The sequence below is a fragment of the Peromyscus californicus genome, unplaced genomic scaffold, assembly GCF_007827085.1.
Source record: "Peromyscus californicus insignis strain IS unplaced genomic scaffold, ASM782708v3 Scaffold_13__1_contigs__length_99412109, whole genome shotgun sequence".
In the NCBI taxonomy this organism is placed as follows: domain Eukaryota; kingdom Metazoa; phylum Chordata; class Mammalia; order Rodentia; family Cricetidae; genus Peromyscus; species Peromyscus californicus.
Genome location: NW_026294424.1, coordinates 97,804,443 through 97,827,963, shown reverse-complemented (window position 1 = coordinate 97,827,963; position 23,521 = coordinate 97,804,443). Strand labels below are relative to the sequence as shown.

Sequence of the window (23,521 nt, the reverse complement as noted above, 5' to 3'; positions counted from 1 at the left end):
ATTTTTGTAAAAACCGGTTAAATCCTCCATATGTTCATATTTGAATTAGATTTATAATCTCATTCGAGAGTACACAAACTTTGTTCTCTCTATAACTGGGATACAAGGAGATAAACTTTCCTAATGTCTCTACATTTTATATTTAAATAATTTCCAAAATATTTTTATTAAAAAGTAGGTAGACCTTACTCTTGGATATAATATTTGTATGTACATTTCTTTGATTTCTGAGCAGGCAAATTTGAATTTTAATTGCCTCTGAGTAATAATATATAAATTCATGTGATGCAGTAAGGTTCTGAATATGTTAATAAATAAATTAGATAGATAATAGTCTAATTTTCCTATAGTGACTACACTAAAAAAACTCTGAATTTTAAATTTTTCTTATTTATTTAACTTTTTTATTTTATGTGCATTGGTGAGAAGATGTCAGCTCCCCCAGAACTGGGGTTATAGACAGTTGTAAGCTGCCATGTGGGTGCTGGGAATTGAACCTGGGTCCTCTGGAAGAGCAGCCAGTGCTCCTAACCGCTAAACCATCTCTCCAGCCCCCTGAATTTTAAATTTTAAGGGGTAGGTTTTGTCTTAAAATATATTTCTCCCAGTACTGGGTATTGAACCCTGGGCTTTGTCCATGTTAGGGAGGCACCTCACTGCTGACCTAGGACTCCAGCCCTGTCTTAATTTTTAAAAATTGCTATAAAGAAGCTTTAAAAAAAGGGCCAAGAAAGTGAGGAGCCAACATAAAGAAGGAAATGCCATTTTCCTCCCTTCATCTTTCAGAAAAACCCATTTGTATGTTGGCAATTAGCTCCAGGAAGGAAGCCACAGCCACATCCTGGGGGAGGAAGGAGGAGCAGGAGGAAATGCGCAGCGGAGACTGGTAGTGGGTTGTCCTGTGGTTTCTCCTGAAGGGAGTGGAGATGTGAAGTACAACTCACTGTCCAGGGACAATGAAGAAATGACGAAAACTCTCAGACTTCTGGCCAACACGATGGCTCATCTGAGTTAAAGTCAGAAGTGTGAAGTGACTATAGTTATCAGAGTTACAAGTTTTCTTTTATTCAGCATTGTGGGTGCAGAGTAGGAAGGCAGAGTTCATAAAGGTTTGGGTTTTGTCAAATGAATACAACCAAATAGAGTTGAGAGGTAGGCCAGGGAGTAGTTAGAATAACCTCCTACAAGCTTAGGATGAACAAAACTGTCTTAAGATAATAACCAACCAAGTGAAATACTTACAAATACCGTCACTCTTGACATACAGTCTTGGGTCTATTTACCAGGCAGGGACTTGGGTAAGCAGAGCACCGAGGGCATGAACTGGAGAAGTGCTGTGTTTTGCTTTGTTCTTTTGTTACATGGACTGAAGTTTTCAGAAAAAAGCCACATATGTGCCAAAATCCTACCAGGAAATAGATGGGCTGTGTGGTACAATGGATAGCACACTGGACTTCTGGGTGCTCAAGAAAGTCAAAAGCTCCTACCAGGATAATTGACTGAGAATTTTTTACTATGGAGAGTTAGAATGTTGCAGATCAATAGACTAATTATCTTGGACTACCTTAATTCACTTTAAAAAGCATTCATTGCCCACCTCTATATCTAGCCTAACATCCTTTTCAACTATCAGGTAAAAACCTTTGAAATGTCAAAATGATGTATGATCTAAAACATGTAACAGAGTACCCTCCCCACTGCAAACAACACACCTGAGTTCACACCAGTGTATTAAAAATGCCTCAAGACTGTTTTTTTTTTTTTTTTTTTTTTTTTTTTTGGTGACTATAGGAATTCTTTTGATCACTTTCATGATGGTAGACTCTTAGTTGGGGCAATCTGAATCCATGTTCTTGGGCCATGATCACTTTTATTTGGCTCAGAATAAATGATCTCTTATGCTCTTTGAGGTGTGGCTGTGATTTTTGTAATCATTTTAGCCTGTCATATGGGGCCCCATGGGTGATGCCCTCTCATTGGTAATACCAGCACCAGGTACCAGCATGGCCCCTGGTGCTCAGCCACCCATGTTGCCTCCTGGATGATGTTGGTGAGTTTTTCTGGGCCGCATCTCCCTTTGGTTTGGTCCACAGTCCATTCTGAGCTGACTGTGGATAGCCTCTTCCTTTGTTTTCAGAACATTTGGTCAGAACTCTCATTTATTTACTAGCATTCAGCCATGTCTCTTTTTTTGGTTTTCTTGATGCTCCTCTAACATCTAATTCTGGGTTGTTGAAGCTAGAGAGATGTCTCATCAGTTACGATGAGATTTGGGTTCAGTTCTCAGCACAGCAACTTACAACCAGCTGTAACTCCAGTTCCAGGGGATCTGTCACCCTCTTCTGGTCTCCATGGGTACCAGGTACGCGAGTGTTGCACAGACAACAGTGTGGACAAAGCCCTTGTACACATAAATCCATCTTTAATTCTGGGATGTTTTTCTGTGCCTGTTTCCCCCTTTGGTTTAGAAGTTTTATGAGTTCCTGATCATGAAGATGTCAAAGATAAGAGCCAGTCATTTTCCAGATCAACAAAGAAGAGATGTCAAGGAAATTCCATAGAATGTGCAATGGCCTCACAGGGAAACTCAAGACAACATACAGCACGCTCTGTTCCTGGGTTGGAAGGAACCTTATTGGCAAGTTTCTTGAGTCCACCCATGCATGTTCTTGAGCCCACACATGTTCCCCAAACTGCAGGATAAACCCCAGACACAGTGGGAAGAACAGAGCTTGGGGTGATGAGCTACTCCTAGAAGCAGCACAGAAATCAGATTCAAACCACAGATCTCTCCAGCTAACACAGAAGGCCACAATTTTCAGGGAATGAAAGATGAAATGGAAAACAGAAAGATAAGAAAGAAAGAAATATTCAGGCCAAAAAGAAAAAAAACGACATTTGGTACTCCATCTGGTTCTATGTACGGTGACGATGATAATTGAACTGGCAAGCACTAAAAAGTTCTTGGATCCCCAAATTGGCTCTTTTTGTTGCAAGCTAAACAAGAAGTCCCAGGGAACAGGACCAAGGACTGTGAGACAGGTGGCCTGCTTTGACTGCACTCTTCCTAAGAGTCTTGAAGAAATGATGAAATTTCTATTTTTTTTAAGAAATAAGCATTTTAGAAACTATCAATATTTTAAAAAATGTTAGGGATCAGGAAATAAATTTTGAGAGATCATGTCAGAACTAAAGATAAATCCTGGCAAACCTTTCTTACCTCCATGCTCATGCATCTGTCTTTAACTTTGCTTCTCCCCCTTCATCACCCTCCCCTGCTCTCTCCTTCGGTACCTGGGCAGAACAAATGTCTGCATCAAATGCTAGGGGCTCTCTTTAAAGATGAAGCTTAGAGAAAAAATGATCTTTATATAATTTATACCTCTAGATCTGGTATATACCCTTAGCTTCTTCCTGAAACCCATCTCAGCCTCTTCTCCTAGCCCATCTCTATTCCTCTCTGCCACCCACTGACCTGCAGAAGCTCTCCCTACCAGGGAACCCACAGCTACCTAAGATCCAGCGAAGGCAACAGAAACCAAGGAATGAAACAATATTCACCCAACAAAGACAAGACCAGATATCAACATTACAGGCAATTCAACCATCCTAACCCCAGACCTAGACACAAACACGAATGGCCAAGATAATATGTCTCCAGCAGAACTGAGGAACCCTACTCCAGTAGGCCACGAGAAAGGCAATATAGCTGAAGCACAAGACAAGGACTTCAAAATAGCCTTTATGAACATGGTCAAGGACCCTAAAGAGGACCCCCTTACTGAAGTCTATGCATAGAAGGAAATAAATAAAACAATTCAAGACCTGAAGGTACAAATAGAATTGTAAAGAAAATCCAAACTGAAAAATTGGAAAGGGAAAACTTAGGAAGTCAAACAAAACCTTCAGAGGTAAGCCTCACCAACAGAGTACAAGACACAGAAAAGAGTCTCTCCAGGTGTTGAAGACAAAGTAGAAGAATTGGATACCTCAGTCAAAGAAAATGTTAAATCTAAAAATATCCAGGCACAAAACATCCTGGAAATCCGGGACACTATGAAAAGATTAAATCTATGAATAATAGGAATAGAGGAAGGAGAAGAAATGCAGGGTCAAAGGCACAGAAAATATTTTCAACAAAATCATAAAAGGAAATTTCCCCAACCTAGAGGAGGTGCCTATCAAGCACAAGAGCACACAGGACACCAAATAGCACCAGAAAAGAGATTCCCCAGTAACGAAAACACTAAACACACAGAACAAAGAACGGATATTAAACATGTAAGAGCAGACCCATCAGAACAACAGCTGACTGGATTTATAGATCCCAGCAAAACTTTCAATCACCATAGATGGAAAAAGAAAAATATTTCATAATAAAACAAAGTTTAAGCAGAATCTATCTACCAATCTAGTGCTACAGAAGGCAGCTGAAGAGGGTAACCACACCCAAGAAAACACAAGGAATATACAATCCCTGAACAGTAAATCAAGAGGAGGGAAAACTCACACCATAACAACAGAATAACAAGAATCAATAAAAACTGCTCATTGATAACTCTCAATAACAGTTCCAAATTCCCTAATAAAAAGATAAAAGCTACAGATTGGATTAGAGAGCAGGATACACCCTTCTGCTGCACCCAAGAAACACCTTAATATCAAGGATAGACATCACCTCAAGGTAAAAAGATATTCCAAACAGACCCAAAAAGCAATAGAGTGTAGCCATTTTAAGCCCACAGTAAACATCAACCTAAATGGAGAGAAATTGAAAGTATTTCCACTAAAATCAGGAACAAGACAAGGCTGTCCACTCTCTCCATACTATTTATATATACTTGAAGGCTCAGCTAGAGCAGGAAGACACTGGAGGAGACCAAGGGCACACAAACAGGGAGGGAAGAAGTTGGAGAATCTCTATTTCAAGATGATATGATTTTATAAACAACAACAACAACAACAACAACAACAACAACAACAACAACAAAAAACCCCCTAAAAATGCCACCAGGAAACTACAACTGATAAACACTTTCAGCAAAGTAGCAGGATATAAAAATAACACACAGAAATCAGTAGCCTTCTTTTATACAAATTACAAACAGACTGAGAAAGAAATCAGGAAAACAATACCTTTCACGGTAGCAAAAAAAAAAAAAGAAAGAAAGAAAGAAAGAAAAGAAAATGAAAACCCTCAGGACAACTCTAATCAAGAAAGTGAAAGACTTGTATTGAAGCAATAAACTGAAGAGGATATCAGAAGATATGAAGATCTCCTATGTTTATGGATTGGTAGGATTAATAGAGTGAAAATGGCCATCCTACCAAAAGCAATCTACAGAGTCAACACAATTCCCATCAAAATTCTAACGCAATTCTTCACAGAAATTGAAATGATTTTCAACTTCATATGGAAACACAAAAAATCGAGGATAACTAAAAACAATCTTGAATAATGAAAGAACTGCTGGACGTATTGCAATCCCAGACTTCAAGTTGTTCTATAGAATAATAGTAATAAAGACAACATGGTATTGGCATAAAATCAATGGAATCAATTGAAGACTTAGACAAAAGTCCACACACCTATGGGCACCTGGTTTTTGACAAAGAAACCAAAAATACATACTGGACAAAAAGATAGCATCCTTAACAAATGGTGTTGGTCAAACTGGGTAGTTGCACGTAGAAGAATGCATATAGATCCATATTTATCACCCCACACAAAACTCAACTCCAAATGGATCAAGGACCACAACATAAGACCAGATGCCCCGAATCTGATAGAGGAGAAAATGGGGAACAGCCTTGAATGCATTGTCACAGGAGACAACTTTCTTAAGAGAACACCATTAGCACTAAGATCAACAATTAAAAAATGGGACCTCATGAAATTAAGAAGCTTCTGTGTGGCAAAGGATATTATCATCTGCACAAAGCAGCAGGCTACAGAATGGGAAAGGTCTTTACCAATTACACATCCAATAGAGGGCAAATATCAAAAATATATAAAGAACTGATGTTTCAGTTGTTACTGAACATCAAGAAAACAATTAAAAAACGGGGTACAGAACTAAGTAGAAAGACCCCAAAAGATGAAACACAAATGGATAAGAGATGCTTAGAGAAATGTTCAACATCCTTAGTCAATAGGGAATACAAACCAAAACTACTTTGAGATTTCATCTTAAACCAGTCATAATGTGCAAGATGAATAAAACAAATGAAAGTTCATCCAGGCAAGGATGTGGGGAAAGGAGAACAATTATTTATGGCTGGTGAGAATGCACACTTGTACAGCCACTATAGAAACCAGTGTGGCAGTTCCTCTGGAAGCTGGAAATAGATCTACTCCCAAGATCCAGATGTTCCACTCTTGTTGTGGAATATTAATTTAAGATATGTTACATTCATTTATGCTGTGTGGAATATTTGCTTAATGATGCAAAGATGTGTTGCATTCTTTTATGTTGCATTTGTTTAACTGCGAAGCTGTGTTACTTTGCCTGCCTAAAACACCTGATTGGTCTAATAAAGAGCTGAATGGCCAATAGCTAGGCAGGAGAAAGGACAAGCAGGGCTGGCAGCCACAGAAGATAAATAGGAGAACGTGAAAGGCAGGAGAAAGAAAAAGAGAGGAGGAGGACATCGGGGGCTAATCCCCCTGCCACATGGCCAGCTATGGAGTAAGAAGTAAAGAAAGGTATACAGAATAAGAAAAAGGTAAAAGCCTAGAAGCAAAAGGCAGACAGGATAATTTTAATTAGAAAAACTGGCTAGAAACAAGCCAAGCTAAGGCCAGGCATTCATAAGAAAGAATAAGGCTATGCGTATTTATTTGGGAGCTGGGTGGTATGTCCTCCAAGAGCTAGGAGTAAAAAACAAAACAAAACAAAAAACCCAACTACAGGGATGTTCATCAGTGGCAGAATGGATAATGGAAATGTGGTACATTTACACAATGGGATATTATTCTGCTGTTAAACAAAATTATGAAATTTACAAGCAAATGGATGGAGCTGGGAAAAAATCATTCTGAGTGAGGTACCTCAGACCCAGAAAGACAAATACTTATGTATGGATGTTATTAGCTTTTAAGCCTTAGATAGGCTTGCTGCAATCTCTATAACCACAGATGTTAGATACAGAGTGAGGACTAGAGAGAAGGGGAATGGACTATATAGTTACAGAGAGACGGGGGGGGGGGACGCTGGAGTGGGAACATTAAATAGGGATAGAGAGGAAAAGGGGGTAAAGGGAGAAAATGGGGAGGGACAACTAACATTGGGGCCATTTGAGGGGTCATATGAAAATCCACTACGGTAGCTTATTAAGATAAATACATCCATGAAAGAAATCAAACTGAGGTTAAGGCCCTGTTGCTAACGATAACATCTATGTATCTCATTGAGTATGGAGAAGTCAAGCTGGTGCCTAACTAGAGTCTTTACCTCTACTGACTAGTACAGAGGAGAAAGGTAACCACCAACCCAGCTGCAAACCCATGCTGTGGAGTAAACAATCATTCTCGGACTGGATTCAAGTCCCACTTCATGAAATGGAACCATGCCTGACACTGCCCTGGTGGCCAAGAATCTGAGACAATGGACCCAGGGGAACCAAATACTACTGTTCTGCTAAAGGAACAGAGCAATAAAATGACTCCTAATGTCACTCTGCTGTACCCATAGATCAGTGTTTCCCTCAGCCATCATCTGAGAAGCTTCTCCTTGCTGTAGATGGGAACCAACACAGAAACCCGCAACTGGATAATGTCCACAGAGTGAGAGACTGGAGCACTCAGTCCTAAATGGGATGTCTTCATCAAACCCTCCCCTCAGGGAGCTCTGTGGAAGAGGAGGCAGAGGGGATAGATGATACCAAGGAAACAGTGTCCTCCAGCACAGCAGGACCGACAAACGTACGAATTCAGAGACTGTGCCGGCACACACAGGTTCAAGCCAGACAGGGTCCCAGCACTGACAGGAGGAAGTAGACTTGGGTCCCACCCCTAACCAAGAAATTAATTGCAACTGACATCTGCCTACAAAGGAAAAATTATCTTTCTTCAATGGAATCTCATGATATATTAACCACACCTAAGGACTGGCCCATGCCCAACAGTAGATGGCCAACACAAAATGAACTCAGTGGTGTCTTTGTAGACATTTTGATCTGATACTGCTTTGTTTGGGCTTTTTGTTTTTGTTTTTGTTTTAAATCTTACTGGTCTTTTGCTTATATTTTTATCTGATTTTGTATTTTTGTCATCTTATGTGTGAGTATATTTCTTGTACTTTCTCTTTTTTACCTATTTATTTATATTCTGGTCTTGTCTTTTGTTTGTCTGTTTTTCAATGAGAGAGGGAAAGAAGGGGTGAAGTTGTGGGTGGGGAGCTGGGAGAAGCTGGGGGCAGGGAAACCATGATCAGAATATAGTGTTTGAAAATATTTTAAATTAAAAAAATGAAAAAGGGCCCATAATATAACTATCGCTCTAGTTCTGTCTCATGGAAGTAATGCCGCCTTCTCATGCTCTTTCTAACACACATGTGTGCGTGCATGCATGCACTCTCATTTTTACGAATCAGGGTCTTGATGTGGAGCCCTAGTTGCTCTGAAACTTGCTGTGTGAACCAGGCTGGCCTTGAGTCTGCAGCAGAGCCTCCTCCTCCTCCTCCTCCTCCTCCTCCTCCTCCTCCTCCTCCTCCTCCTCCTCCTCCTCCTCGGCCTCTGTCCCAAGCACTGGGACCAGAGCCGGTGTGCACTGCCTTGTCTGGACACACTTGGACATTGTACTTCAGACGGTCACAGCAGTGCCTAAATTAGGTTCTGTTTCAAGAGTTCAAAGGTTTAAAATCCAAAAAGAGAATACACGTGGTTTAGACATAATTGCAGTTTGAAAATGACAAAACATAAGTGTTTTATAGACTATGACTTCCTATAATTCGGCAAATATTCACTGCCATCATTTATACATTTTAAGAAATGTCTCACATATCCCTACAGAAGCTTGTACACATAAATATTTACTATTACTTTGTTCCAAATCATAGCTAATAATGCATTAAAACAAGTCAGCATGGAATTTAAACATGGACCCAGCAGAGAATCTGACATTGTGATGCTTGTTAGATGCTCAGGTAATTCTGACAGCACAAAGTATCTCTTTGAAAAATAAAAACTCAGCCAGGCATGATGGCAGCTCCTGTATCCCCAGTGCTCAAGAGGCAAGGGCAGGAGAACCAGCAGTTCAAGGTCATCCTTGGCTACATTGTTGAGTTCAGTACAGCAGCATGAGGTATATGAGACCCCGTCTCAAACAAACAAACAAACTGGTTCAGATAAACAAACAAAAGTTAAAACTCAACAGAACCTGTTTTTATATACTTTTATATATTCTTCACGTTTTCCCCAATCAGATGCTCCCTTTTAGACTTGCTTAGATCAGGGCTATAATATACAGCTGACAGTCCTCTGAAGAATGAATAAAATCTATTCACTTTTAGAGATCAAAATTATAAAACTTTTATAAATTATGTCATTAAAATGAACATATTTATTAAAAATGTAAGTGCAAAATATTTAATTTTAGGGCAGTCAAAACACAATATATGATCGGTATCTTGGTGGTTGAAAGTAATCAATCACTTTACCACATGCATTGTAAACATTTGTATCATTCATTTAAAGTTGACAGTTAATTTAAAACTGAGTTTTAATCAAAGTTATTTTCAAACATTGTCATAATGTCGCTTTGAAGAGTCATATCAATGGTACCCGCCATCTGTAGAAAAAAAGAAGATTCTAATTAGTTTAAGATGCATGCCTTTATTATAGCTTTATACAAATACTTACACATTGGAAACATTTCATACAAAATATAAATAATTAACTTAATGACTGTATATATAATTTTTAATTAAAAATATAGGTGGTTCCTTTTAATATAATATACATGTAATAAAATGTCACAAGAACATAAATATTAAGTTTAATTCTTCAAGAAGAAGGGTATCTCAATACTTATGGAGCAGCAGTTAGGCTGCAAGCTAAAGGCACAGCATCTTGCTTGTTCCTGTAACCAAAATAGCACCAGGCACAGGAAGCTGCCTTAACCTGGTTGGAAAGATGTCTCAGTGGTTAAGGGCATGCACTGTCCAGACAAAAGACCTGACTTCAACTCCCAGCACCCATGTCAGGTGGCCCACAACTGCCTGTAACTAACCAGGCAGACAGACTCTTCTGGCCTCTGTGGGCATGAGCATGTGCTACACACACACACACACACACACACACACACACACACACACACACACACACAAAGAGAGAGAGAGAGAGAGAGAGAGAGAGAGAGAGAGAGAGAGAGAGAGAGAATCTTTCAAAAAGTTTAGTCTTAGCAATACAATCCCTGTGTGAGAGAACTAACATATAATGTAAAAGCTATGGGTTTTCATTGATTCTGGCACTGAGTAGTAAATTCAACCTAAGTGTGTTCTCCACGCAACTATGAGAATGGGATCAAACTGCAGGGCAGTACTGGGAACAGCGCTCATTTACATGCTAGCCATCCTTAAGAAGAAATGAGCTGAAAGTGGGATTGGGACCCGTCCCTGGGGCATGAGCCGGCTTTTTGGAGCCCAGTGCCTATGGTGGGACACTGCGCAGTCTTGGTGCAGGGGGAGGGGCTTGGACCTGCCTCAACTGAATGTACCAGGCTCTGCTGAGTCCCCATGGGAGACCTTGCCTTGGAGGAGGTGGGAATGGGGGGTGGGTTGGGAGGAAGGCTGGGGGGGGGTAGGAGTGAGGAGAGGGGGATCTGTGTATGTAAAATGAATAGAAAATCTCTTAATGATAATAATAAGAAGAAATGATTTGAAGTGCAGAAAACGCTGAGTCAAAAGAATCATGGCTACTCCATTAAGGCTTTGGTATAGATTTAGGACAAGCATTCTAAGAGGGAATGAGTGCCATGTGAGAGGAAATGCTCTCGTGTGGGCATCTGCTTCCAAGGGAGACAGGCCTTCAAGATCTTTCTAAATGCTCCTTGCCATGGGAAGTCACAGCAGACATTACAGCTGAGGGCTCCACCCCCTTCCCCACAGCAGCACATCAGTGAGGTGCAAACGCTCTCGTCTGTTGCCATTGGATGGTGTCTTGATGTGAACTGGCGGTTTCATTAGCTATATAGGAAAAGATTTAGAGCGATGGCTCTAAAGGATAATAGAGGCTGACTTGTCTGGGACCACAGAGAGGGCTGGGGCATGTCTGACTCTGAGAGGCTTTACGAAATTCTTAAAGTTTGCCTTAGAGATGAACAAACAACAACAAAACTTAAATCGGGACTATTTTTAATGTTCAGCTCCTAGGCTGCCAATTGTCTAGCCTAAATAGTTCCTCAGAACTTATTTTCGCTTGCCATGTAAGAGTTGGGAAGTTGGCCCGGTCTGAGTATCGTGTGATGCTGCTCTAGATGCAGGCACACTGGAAAACTGGAAGAAAATGTGATAAAACCTTTTTTATATTTAAGTAAAAATGAAAATTTTTATTTTAAAGGTTGCATGTAGAATCTTATTTTAGATTCAGATCTATCTTAGCTAAAATCGATTCATGTAGACTACTTACAAATAGAGAACCAATGTCTCCACCAGTTAATATTAGGGATTATGACTTTGCAGCAGATACCGTAGGCTGGATATTCCTTTCTCTGTGGTCCCAATCACCCTTGAGCCAAATTCAGATGGAAGACCACAGGGCTGATGAAGGGAATGGCTGAGGTAGACTTTGGGCGCTGTTAAATGTTCTAGGACTAGTCAAGCTCCTGAAAAATACTTACGATATCGGGAATGACATCAGGTTGAGCTGGGTAGTTAGGGGGCACTAGACACTTGTAAAAGTACTGGAAGGTGACTAAAGTCAGGTCTTTGTGTCAACAAGAGGACTTCATGAATTTTTAAGAAAAAAAATCCCATAAATGTTTGAAACAGACAACAGAACACACCTATCACAGAAGAACGTTCCACAAAAGCAGTGTTCTACAGTAAACTCTGGGACAGAGGACGTAGTTCAGTGCTAAGGGTGCTCATAACAGGTGTAAAGCCCTGGGTTTGATCTGCAGCACCACAAACAATAAAATAATCTCTGTATAACACTGTTAAATGCTATTCATGTCTGCTTAAGGTCAAGGCCTCTAATCCCAATATTCAAGAAGCTGAGGCAGGAGCATGGGGAGTTCAAGGAGAGCTCAGGCTACAAAGCTAAGATCCTATCTGTGAGTGAGGAAGTAGGGAGGGAGGAGGGCAGGCAGAATTTTGTTTGTTGTTTCCTAGGAAAGTTAACTTGTACTGTAGTCAATACCACAGCCAAGTGTTGTGGGATAATCTTTTTGTACAATGTGAAGATGTGTCTTTGCCAAAGCACCTTCTGATTAGTTTAATAAAGAGCTGAGTGGCCAATAGCAAGGCAGAAGAGAATAGGTGGGACTTCCAGGGAGAGAGAGGAACTGGAGAGGAATCTAGGCACACAAGAGATGTGGAGCAAGTCAGATGTACAGAATGAGAGAGAGGTAAAAGCCACATGGCAGAACAGATTAACAGACACAGGTTAATTTGAGTTCTAAGAGCTAGTTGGGAACAAGCCTAAGCTAAAGGCCAAGCTCTCATAACTAATCATAAGTCTCTGTCATTATTTGCAGGCTGGAGTTCCAAACAAAGTCTGATGAGAAAGCACACTACAAAGAAGACCGTTTCAAACACAGGCATGCGTCGATGCACAGTGGCAGTAAGACCCCAACACTCTATCAATGGGTCATAAAGAAGCTGCAGAGAGGCCGGGCGGTGGTGGCGCACGCCTTTAATCCCAGCACTCGGGAGGCAGAGCCAGGCGGATCTCTGTGAGTTCGAGGCCAGCCTGGTCTACCAAGTGAGTTCCAGGAAAAGGCGCAAAGCTACACAGAGAAACCCTGTCTCGAAAAACCAAAAGGAAAAAAAAAAAAAAAAGAAGCTGCAGAGTGTTGCAAGAGATATCAAACGAACTTGAGATCACAGACTGATTTCATCCAGTACCAACAGAAAACATGATCTTCTCAGTAAGCGCTCATGTAACTTTTTTCAACCCAGATCACAGTTTAGGCCACAAAGTGAGTCTTAATAAATCCCAAATCACTAGAATAACCTCTGTGTACCATCCAAATCATAATGGACTAAAACTAAAAGTAAGAGAAACCACACAAACACATTAGAGACAGAACAATTCACCTGAATGACCAATGTATCACTGAAGAAGGGACTGGGACTAGAAAATCTAGAATGAGATTCAAATGAATAGACTTGAAAGTTTGAAAGTACTAGAGGCAAACGGGAAACACTTCAGTATGTAAGCATAGGACAATGACCATACAGGATTCTATAGTCTAGGAAATCTGGCAAGAACTAGCAACCACAATTGCTTTAAATTAACAACTTTCACTGTAATGATATATTGTGCACCCCAATAAAGCTTTCCTGGGGGTCAGAGGGCAGAGCCAGCCACTAAATTAGAACTAGAGGTCAGGCAGTGGTAGCACACACCTTTAATCCTAGCACTCGGGAGGCAGAGATCCTCTGGATCTCTGTGAGTTCAAGGCCACACTGGGCAACATGAGAGAAACAGAACCAGGCAGTGGTGACACACACCTTTAATCCCAGGAAGTAATATGGCAGGATATAGAAAGGTATATAAAGCATGAGGAAACAGGAACTCGCTCTCTTGAGGCTGAGGATTTCCTAGAGGTAAGCTAGTGGCTGGCTGTTCTGATCTTTCAGCTTTCACCCCAATATTTGGCTCTGGGTTTTGTTTTTTTTTTGTTATAAGATCTTTTAAGATTCGTGTTACACTTCACCAAGCACAGGGAACAAGAGTGGAGAGACAGTCTACAGAATGGAAAAAAACTGCAAGCTGTGTAGGGGACTGGCATTCAGAATATATATATAGACCAAACAAAATCTCGGACACCTAAAGGACAAATAATTAAATGTATAAATGAGAAAACAAATAATCTAATCCATAAAGGAGAGTACAAAAGCAAGTTCAAATGGCCAGCAAATGCAGAACTAAATGTTCAGCATCTTTAGCCACCGTGGAAATCAAAACTACACTGAGATTTCATTTCACCATGATCAGAATGGTGATCAGCAAGAAAACAAAAAGCAACAAATGATCTCAAGGAAGTAGGGAGATCTAAAGAAAGCTGAGAATATAAATTAGTATAGACATTATGGAAATCAATCTGGATGTTCTTCAAAAACACTAAAAAGATGCAGCTCTACCATTCCTGGGCATATACCTAAAGGAATCAGAGTCACCACAGAAATAGAGAAACCCGAATATCTACATTTACGGTGACACTATTCACAATAGTTAGGTGCTCATCAACAGATGAATGTATAAATAAAATGTGATATGTATATATCTGCATCTATAATGGAGCATCCCTAAACTATTAAGAGTGAAATCATGTGCTAGCAAGAAAATAAGTAGAATTGAGAAACATCATGTTCAGCAAAATATACCAGACTCAGAAAGAGAAAGAATGGAATATGTAGAAGCTGGATTTTTGTGAAAGTTATGAAAACAGAAGGGAAAGTATTTGACAAAGAGACCAATCAGAAAGGATTTTAGTCAACAAAGGGTTGTGGGGTGTGAATATGACCAAGGTATATTCATAATGAAACTAGTTATAATTTACAAATAATAATAAAATGTACAAACATGGAAAGTACAGAGTGAATATTAACGGGAACTATGGACTTACTGTGTGTGGGGGTGTGTGCACACTCATGTGGAAGCCAGAGATTGACACTGAGTATCTTCCCTGATTGCCCTCCATCTTCCATATTGAGGCAGGTCTCTCAGTTGAACCCAGAGCTCACTGATTCAGCTTTCCTAGCTAGCCAGCTTGCTCTGGTGGTTCCTTGTCTCCATCTCCCAAGTGCTGGGATTACAGGCAGGTCTCAGTGCTCACCCTGCATTCATGGAGGTTGTGGGGATCTGCACTCTGGTCCTCATCCTGGCTCAGCAAATGCTCTTTACCCACTGAGCCATCTCTCCAGCCCCAAACTATAGACCTAGGGAACTCCAGTTTATAGTGATGTGCTGGTGCTGATGGTGGCGGTGGTGTTGTTACAGTCTGTCCTCTTGGCACGACACAGGGCCATGTGAAGTTAGAGCAGTAGTTATTACTTACACACGAGACCCTCACAAGATCAGGCACTTCCTTCCTCATGGAAGAGGAGAGGGCTCAAAGGTGAATGACATTTTTCCCCTCCTGAGGATATAGCAGCAGTTAACTACTGTTGGACATGGGAAAGAGTAGAGCTGCCATGTTCTTATGAATAAGCCCTCACCCAGGCTTGCTCCTGTGAACAACTATAGCTAAACTCATGGGTTCACCAAGTGAGATTTGCCTGGAATGGATTCTTTAGTCCATCATTAGTGTCCTTACTGGAGAAAAGAGACATACCATACAACATTTGATACTCAAGCAGGAGCAAGAGTTAGCCCAGCACAGTTGCATCATTGCCCCTGTGAGTGATGAGGCCTGCTTCTGAAGTCAGATCATCTGACCCCAGGTCATCAAGTGCACATGTATGCTGTCTACTCTCACCTTGCTGATTTTCTTTCCAAATTTCTTTCTTTTTCTGGGACAGGGTTTCTCTGTGTGGCCCTGGCTATCCTGGAACTCAACTCTTGTAGACCAGGATGGCCTGGAACTCAGAGAGATCCATCTGCCTCTGCTTCCCAGTGTTGGGATTAAAGGTGTGTGCCACCATTGCCCAACTCTTCCCAAATTTCTTAATCTAGCCATCGGCTAAAGAGACACAAGAAACACTGACCAGGAAGCCATGTCAGGTCTGAGATGAGCTACAGGTTTTTAAGGTAGTAACAATGAATTACTTCATTTACATGGCCAGTCATTTTCTTTATGCACTCAGTACATGTTAATCTACTTATAACAGGGAATTATTATTCCCTTTTTAAATGAGGAATTTAAGTCACAGGGAAGTTTGAAAAGTCTACTAAAGAGGGGACCCCAGGAAGTCCTGTGGCTCCACAAGCTGATCTGCACTACGTCCAGCTTGTTTCTTTTGATGGTGAAATCTGTGTGTTGAGCTCTTACTTTAGAACCTGGTCCCCCGGAGTGGCCCCAGCGTCTCTGGGAAGCACTCTGAAGGTGAGAGATGGTCAGATTTAGTGAGGCCAAGGGTACTCACTGCCTCTCTTCTCCTCCGTTCTTGCTCCCTCTCCCTCGCTAAATTCCGGTCTTTGAGAAGCCAGAGTTTGCTTTTGTCTTGAGCTTCTGAGGGCTGCTGTTCATCCTGCTCTTCTCCATGACACTTGCTTTCCATTTTATTTGATAAAGATTCTAGAGTCAATCCATTTCCAAGCTCCCTTAAATAAACAGGAGGGCTCCAAGTGGGTTTCCAGTTCCTTGAGGTTTTTTCACAAGGACATGATTAAACAATGGCAACAGAAGGCAACACACGGGTCCCAGGTTCTCAGAGCTCCTTCTGCCCCTCCCCCTCCCTCCTTCCTTTCTTGACGGGACTTTATGTGGCTAAGGATGACCTTCACCTTCCCCGCTGCTGGGATTCCAGGCAAGTACTACCACATGGGGGTCAATCCAGGACCTCGCACACATTTGGCAAACCCTGCACTAACTTATCTATGTCCCCAAACCCTCACCTTTCCTTCTGATGGGACAGGCTTTCTATGGTAATCTATATTAACAACAAAAAAGAAAAGTTCTGAAAACCATGGCCCGCACACAGCACTATCTTCCTACATCAGAATGGAAAAACTTGCAAGACAGTTCTGGGAAATAAGGTCATTATAATTTGGTAACATTTACATCTATACTAGCTTGATTTCTTGTCTATTTCTTTTTAAAAATGGAGACAACCATTTATAGAAATACTGACAAGATACAATTCGTTGTGTGTTCTACTAGACAACTGAATCACGGTACTTGACAAATTGTCAGTACATTTCTGTGCCTCCCAAAGCCAGATAAAGCCAGTAAGCCACAGACCTCTGAGTCTCCTGAGACACTTTCGGCTCCTTTGAGCTCTGCTCCAGGTGCCTCCGCATCTGCTCCTGTGTCCGCGCTTTGATCTCCTTCTCTATCGCAGCTTTTCTAAACTGCTTGAAAAGCTCGTCTGAAGACTTCAGTACACTTGATGACTTCACTGGCTTGCCTAAACTTTTCCAAGAGTCTGCGTTCTTAATCTTTATATCCTAAAATAGACAAATATTTGATTCAGCTTATGTTTATAGATATCAATCAAATTTTGGAAGAAAAATGGTATCTTCTGACTCAGTAACAGAGCAGCCTAATGTGGTGATATTGTGTTCCCCAAAATATTGTGTACCCTAATAAACTTATCTGGGGTCAGACAACAGAAAAGCCACTAGATACTTAGGATAGGCAGTGGTAGCACACGCCTTTAATCCTAGCATTCCAGAGGCAGAAATCCATCTGTTCAAGGATACAGCCAAGCACGGTGACTCACGCCTTTAATCCCAGAAAGTGAGCCTTTAATCCCAGGGAGTGATGGCAGAAAGCAGAAAGGTATATAAGGCGTGAGGACCAGAAACTAGAAGCATTTGGCTGGTTAAGCATTTGGCTGGTTAAGCTTTTAGGTTTTGAGCAGCACAGTTCAGCTGAGAGCCATTTGGATATGAGGACACAGAGGCTTCCAGTCTGAGGAAACAAGATCAGCTGAGAAGTTGGCCAGGTGAGGTTAATTGTGGCTTGTTCTGTCTCTCTGATCTTCCAGTGTTCACCCCAATACTTGGCTCCAGGTTTGTTTTATTAATAAGAACTTTTTAAGATTCCTGCTACAGCCTAAGGTTGGAAAGGCCTTCGTGGACTCTTGACTTCAGTTGGGGAAAACAGATAATTTAAACTCAGTTACTTATCTAAGAGCAAAGTAAAATAACAAGGTTGCATATGGTTTCAGTGTGGTCCCCTTCTACACATTAACAGGGGGACTGTCAAATTTTGTGCCCAGATGACAATCTTAAGCATTAAGAAACAGTGAGGCTGAGGCCTGTGCCCTGAGTACTTCTAAGGAGGGAGAAGAATTCAGCACTGTCATAGCTTGAAAATTAGTCTCAAATGCCTGGAATATGTCCTCATAGTTAAATTATCCCAAACATCTAGAAGAGGCTGAAAAAGATGCTGGCAGTGTGTGCTCTGAAGGTCACAGAACTCTTCCACAGACTCTTCTCATAACAGGCTGTTAACGTAAGTAAAAGACTGACTAGAGCAGGTGGGAGGTACATTTGCTTACACGCATTTTTTTTTGACATAAGCAAAAGTTAGGTTTAGGGATCCAATCTTATTTTAGTTAGTGTTTACAAATCTTTCCTATAATTCATATTAAATCTTAAGTCCTTTCAACATTTGAGAAAAATCACATAATTTTTACCTTCTGCACAGGAACATGACAGTCTGGCTCTAACATTGTGAGATTCTCAGCAGAGGTATGCACCACAGTGGGGCCATTCGAGACTTGTTTGGAATCATCTAGAAGCACACACCCTTTAGAAAGGCATAATGGAAATACTTCAGGGTACTTATCCAGAGTTTAATTTTCTTTTTCTTTCCACGTCAGATATCATAAAAATAAAATAGTCAGATACAACATGTCTTTAATCCCAACAGTCAAGAGGCTAAGGCAGAAGAGTCATGATTCAAGGTCAGTTTGTACTACTTATAAGATCTTGATTAAGGAAAAAGAAAATCAAGTAATGACTCACTCACACACAGATTTATGAAATAAATAAAATGACTAAGTTTTTACCAGGTTATGTTATAAACATTTCTCACTTGAAAGTGACCTTTGTTTTTGTTTTGGGACCATGAAGGGTGGCTGACATCATGGCTGACACACCATGATGTGGAGTAAGCCTGTTCTCATGGTATGGAGCTCTCCAGTCTGTAGACTAGCTTCAGCTCCAGAGGTAGATCTGGATCAGGCTAAGCGATCATGAAAATTCTGCCTTCCCCGTGGTGAATAAAACACCACAGACCAGTGAAAGGCTGCCAAGAAGGCGGGGCGGGGCACTCTCTAGACAGCCATGTGAGTGACAGATACAGAGGACAGGACAGTATACACGTAACACCAACCTCCCCAGCAAATGTGCCCACTGGTGCAACAGTGTGGGACTGTCATGGGGTAACCAGCTACTTTCTGATTATATTTGAGGTTTGCTCCACAGGAAGAATTCACACTGGGAAGTGTAAACTTGGTCAAAAGCTCATGGCTGGAGGCATCAAGGACCACAGGGGAGAATCTTCTGCTATTCTGTTAAATGGTCATATTGTCTTCTCATTATTTATGTTTACACCCATAGATATGTGCTCTCAACCTTGGTTAGGAGATTCTCTTTGTGTAGTGGGCAGCAGTGCAGACTCATAACTGTTCAAAGTGCTGAGAACAGATGAGTGTGAGAGCTCAGATCTAAAGGCTACACTGTATCACTTCCCTCTCAGGGAACACCATAGAAGAGAGAGTGCAGGGTCTAGGGAGCACTGTGAAGGGCTGTCTTCTGGACTGGATACGGATATTGCATTCGTGAACTCACAATAGTTATCTGAACAAGACCTGCACAAGATCAAGCCAGTCAGCATTTCAGCATGGGGAATAAGGGCTCACAAGGCCCCACCCCTAGCTGAGGAGCTGTTGGCAGTTGACAGCTGCTGGGAGAAGAGTCCTATTGGTTTGGTAATGTGGCTACTGCTTGTGCATGGTTGCCCCATGCTCTAGTGGATGGTCCCACACCAATCAGCATTAACCGGACTCAGATTACTTTTTTATTAAATAGAAGAAGAGGACATGAAGTTGGGAGGAGGCATGCAGGGAGAGGTTCAAGTGGAGTTGGAGGGGATGGGACAGCACAGATATAGCAAAATACTATAATCCAGTTTGAACACTAATCAACTTTGATTGGTTGATCAAAAGCATAGAGAAATGAAAAACCAAAACCGTCTTTATTAACTTACTCAAACTCACAAAATTCTAGTTTTTCATATGCTGTGGGAACTTATATCGAAGCTGCTACCACCCCTCCATCCCTTGATTAAATCACATTTGTTTCCAAACTGAGGCTAGAGGACAGCTAGAAACAGAGAGATCATAGAGAGAACAAAACACTGTCCAAGGAGGCATGATTGAAGAACAGAGCTTAACTTCAGACCCTGTTCAGCCCAACATGCATGCATTTTCTTAATCCAAGGAGGAATGGCAAAGTGAGGAGAAAAGCTGAAGGGCAGAATTACATCCCGTCTCAGCTGCACCAGGTCTTAGGAGGAAGTAGAGAGTGTGTGCAAAGTGAAGACAATTCTAGCAGGATTCTCAACTTGTTGGTAAGTGGTAACAGCCTTGTCATCACTAATTAAAAAGGGAAAGATAAAATCTGAGGACTGTAGGACTGAAGAGAGAGACAAACTGTTAAAATCACTGGCTATTCTTTCAGAGGGCTCAGTTCCCATCACCCACAGAGTGATTTACAACCCTCTGTAACTCTTGTTCCGGGAGGATCCTTCGACCTCTTCTAGCCTCTGTGAGCACCAGGCATGAACATGGTGCTCAGATAAACATGCAAACACTCAGATACATAAAAATTAAAATAGTAAAATGGATCTCTTTTTAAAATCTGGGGATTGAAAAGTGGGAATTTTGTTTTTACATGGTTTGAGCTGGTTATATGATATTTAAATAAAGATGCTCACTAGTGTTGTATAAGCATGCCTGAGGCCAGATACATTTGAATTGTGCAAATAACAACCGAAAAAAACAAAGATCACCCAGAATCAATATACAGCACATTGTTTCTTAATCTTTTCCATGTCATGGTATCTAGAGAATAAGGAAGACACACAGCACACCTGAGTAAACAGGGAGGCTGTGCTGAGCACACTATTTTGAGAGGGGAGAGCAGTGCTTGTTCAGCAATCCTGGGTGGGAAGCTCTACAGTGAAAAGGAAGCAGCTGGAGGTCAGTGACCCAGGACACACAGCTGGTTTCCCAGCACTTGGGATGTTGAGGCAGGAGGATTGTAAGGGACTACATACATAGCACAACCCTGTCTCAAAAGAAAACAGAAGCTAAGGATATAAATTCAGAATGTTATTAGTATCTAAAGGTAGTCACATAAAAAGGTAGCTGTAAGAAACATTCAGAGAGGTGGGATAATCAAGAGCAGGGTCACAAGGCTAGGGTGATAGCAAGGGTCGAATTCTGAGAAATAATTTTTATGGAAGTTGTCACTTGACACATCAAATACTATGAAAGTCCTTTCTCGAATCCTCACCTCTGTCCCATGCCTGCTACCTTGAGCCAGCCTGGGTCCATCCTGATCCACCTGTAATTAACACCAGCACAAGGGCCTGTGTGCAGCACTCAGGTCATCTGCCAAGTCTTTCATCTTTTTTTTTTTCCTTCTTCCTACCACTTACTTCACTTCCCCAAACAACTGTAACATCTCTATTGTCTTCCCCTCTGCTTCTCCCCTTAGCGGCCCCCCCCCCCCCCCCCCCCCCCCCCCCCCCGCCCCATCACGGCAGTTTCGCTCAGAAGACGACCATCAGCTTTCCAATGACTGTGCTCTCACCACCAAGACCAAACAAAGCATTTCAACTGCTAAGTTCTCTGTGATCTGCCCCTGTCACTTGTTCATACTTATTTCTACATTCCTGTTCATCAAATCAGAGCTTTAGTCATGTTAAGGTCAGTTTCCTAAAATCCTTCACACATTCTGTTTCTTCCATTTGGAATGCTCAGTCACGGAAGTCTACAGGGAGGTCTTTTATCTCCATTGCACAGCTCCGAGGCCTCCCAGGGAGTTAGCCGGCCTGACTCCTCCTCCTCGGTGTTGCCTTTGCCCATCTTACTTTTGCCTTATTGATTCAGCTTTTGTTACTTCCTCCCGTCTCTGATTTACCTTTTATTTGCATGTGAATTCACGCTGATATGACAGCTCACTGTCTGTTTTTAACAGTTGAGCAGAATTTAATGGAGATGTTTATGAGATGGGGAAAGAGTAAACTATAATGATATTTTTGTCATCTTTTAAGACACAAATTTTCAATTTAATGAGAGAAAACTTCATTTCATATGGAGATGATGGCAGAGAGGGTTAAAGTTAATAATATACTATTTTTTCAATAAGAAATTTGGGGGGGCTAGAGAGTTGGCTCAGAGGTTAAGAGCACTGGCTGCTCCTCCAAAGGTCCTGAGTTCAATTCCCAGCAACCACATGGTGGCTTACAACCATCCATAATGAGATCTGGTGCCCTCTTCTGGCTGCAGGGATGCGTGCAGGCAGAACGCTGTATACATAATAAGTAAATAAATCTTGAAAAAAAAAAAGAAATTTGAAGAACAAAAATTGTTAATTTCTGGATGTGGTGGTGCATGCCTTTAATCCTCACACTCATGAGGCAGAGACAGGTGGATAGATCACTGTGAGTTTGAGGCCAGCCTGAGCTACATAGTGAAGTCTTGTCTTTGAAAAGAAAATTGTTAATCATTTAAATTTAAAGTAATTTTTAAGCAAAAGTTGATTTACACTGAAATTAAAACTCTAGAAAAGTAAACTTCATAGTTTTACAGTTTCTATACATTTACAATTCCCTTGGGCATACTGCCACCTACAGCTAGAAAACATTACAATAAAATGTCCAGAGAAACTGCCTTATGTACCACGTTGCCCATAGCTGGGTTACCCTTTCTGAAGACTCAGTCATTAAAAGCTTGCCTTGTTAGAGACAAGGTGTTCTCTCAAAAAGGGAATAACAGAATATCACGTCTGTTCCTGTTTTTCCTCCTTTTTGAGGGTGATGCTCTTCTCACCATTTGTCTACAAGCACACTCCAGCAAAACGGCAGCTTCTCCCTACTCCGCTCACTTTTTACTAATCTGCCTTCAAACATTCAAGCCTTTGAGTTCAAAAAGAAAAAAAGCTTTATATCTGTGTGAGGGCCCAGCCATTCCCACTGTCCCGACTCAAGCACCTACCCAGGGCCGACTGCATCGCAGATGTAGAAACAGCTCCTATAATCCTACACACACTTGGAAAAGCAGTGCCCCGTGGTCAGCTGGGGCCTCTCCTGTCCCTCCACCCACAGGCATGCTCTGTAGTTAGTGGCCCAGGCGGCATTCCTCCTCACGACCTTCCTCCTGTCTCATCACCTCCTCTTCCTTTTCTTCTTTGAAGAAGTCGTGAACGTCTAGGCTTACACAGCCTCCTGCTGCAGCTTGGGGGTAGCTGGGATGACAGGCACAGCACAGCATCTGGACCACTACTTTTAATTTGCTCATTTCTTTTATTGAGATTTTCTTTTCTAGAATTTTGTCTTTAGCCACTCTTCTCCTAGTTTGCACATTTTCCTCCCTTCATTCATTCTCATGGCTTCCTAAATTACACCTAATTTATCTTAACTATTAGTGGCGATGCTTAAATCATATTAGAC

General features: G+C 41.4%; 1 protein-coding gene across 1 annotated transcript in view; it reads right to left on the bottom strand.

The window, feature by feature from the left end:
• Positions 1 to 9,112: 9,112 nt before the first annotated feature.
• The window catches only part of Brdt (bromodomain testis associated), a 45,550-nt gene continuing 31,141 nt past the window's right edge, over positions 9,113 to 23,521 (bottom strand). Inside the window, exons 14-17 of the mRNA XM_052735670.1 lie at positions 18,474 to 18,571; positions 17,072 to 17,277; positions 16,254 to 16,431; positions 9,113 to 9,790 (exon numbers count right to left, since the gene is read on the bottom strand). Coding sequence (XP_052591630.1) covers positions 9,722 to 9,790; positions 16,254 to 16,431; positions 17,072 to 17,277; positions 18,474 to 18,571 — 551 coding nt within the window. The 3' untranslated portion in view covers positions 9,113 to 9,721. The remainder of the gene's footprint in view (positions 9,791 to 16,253; positions 16,432 to 17,071; positions 17,278 to 18,473; positions 18,572 to 23,521) is intronic.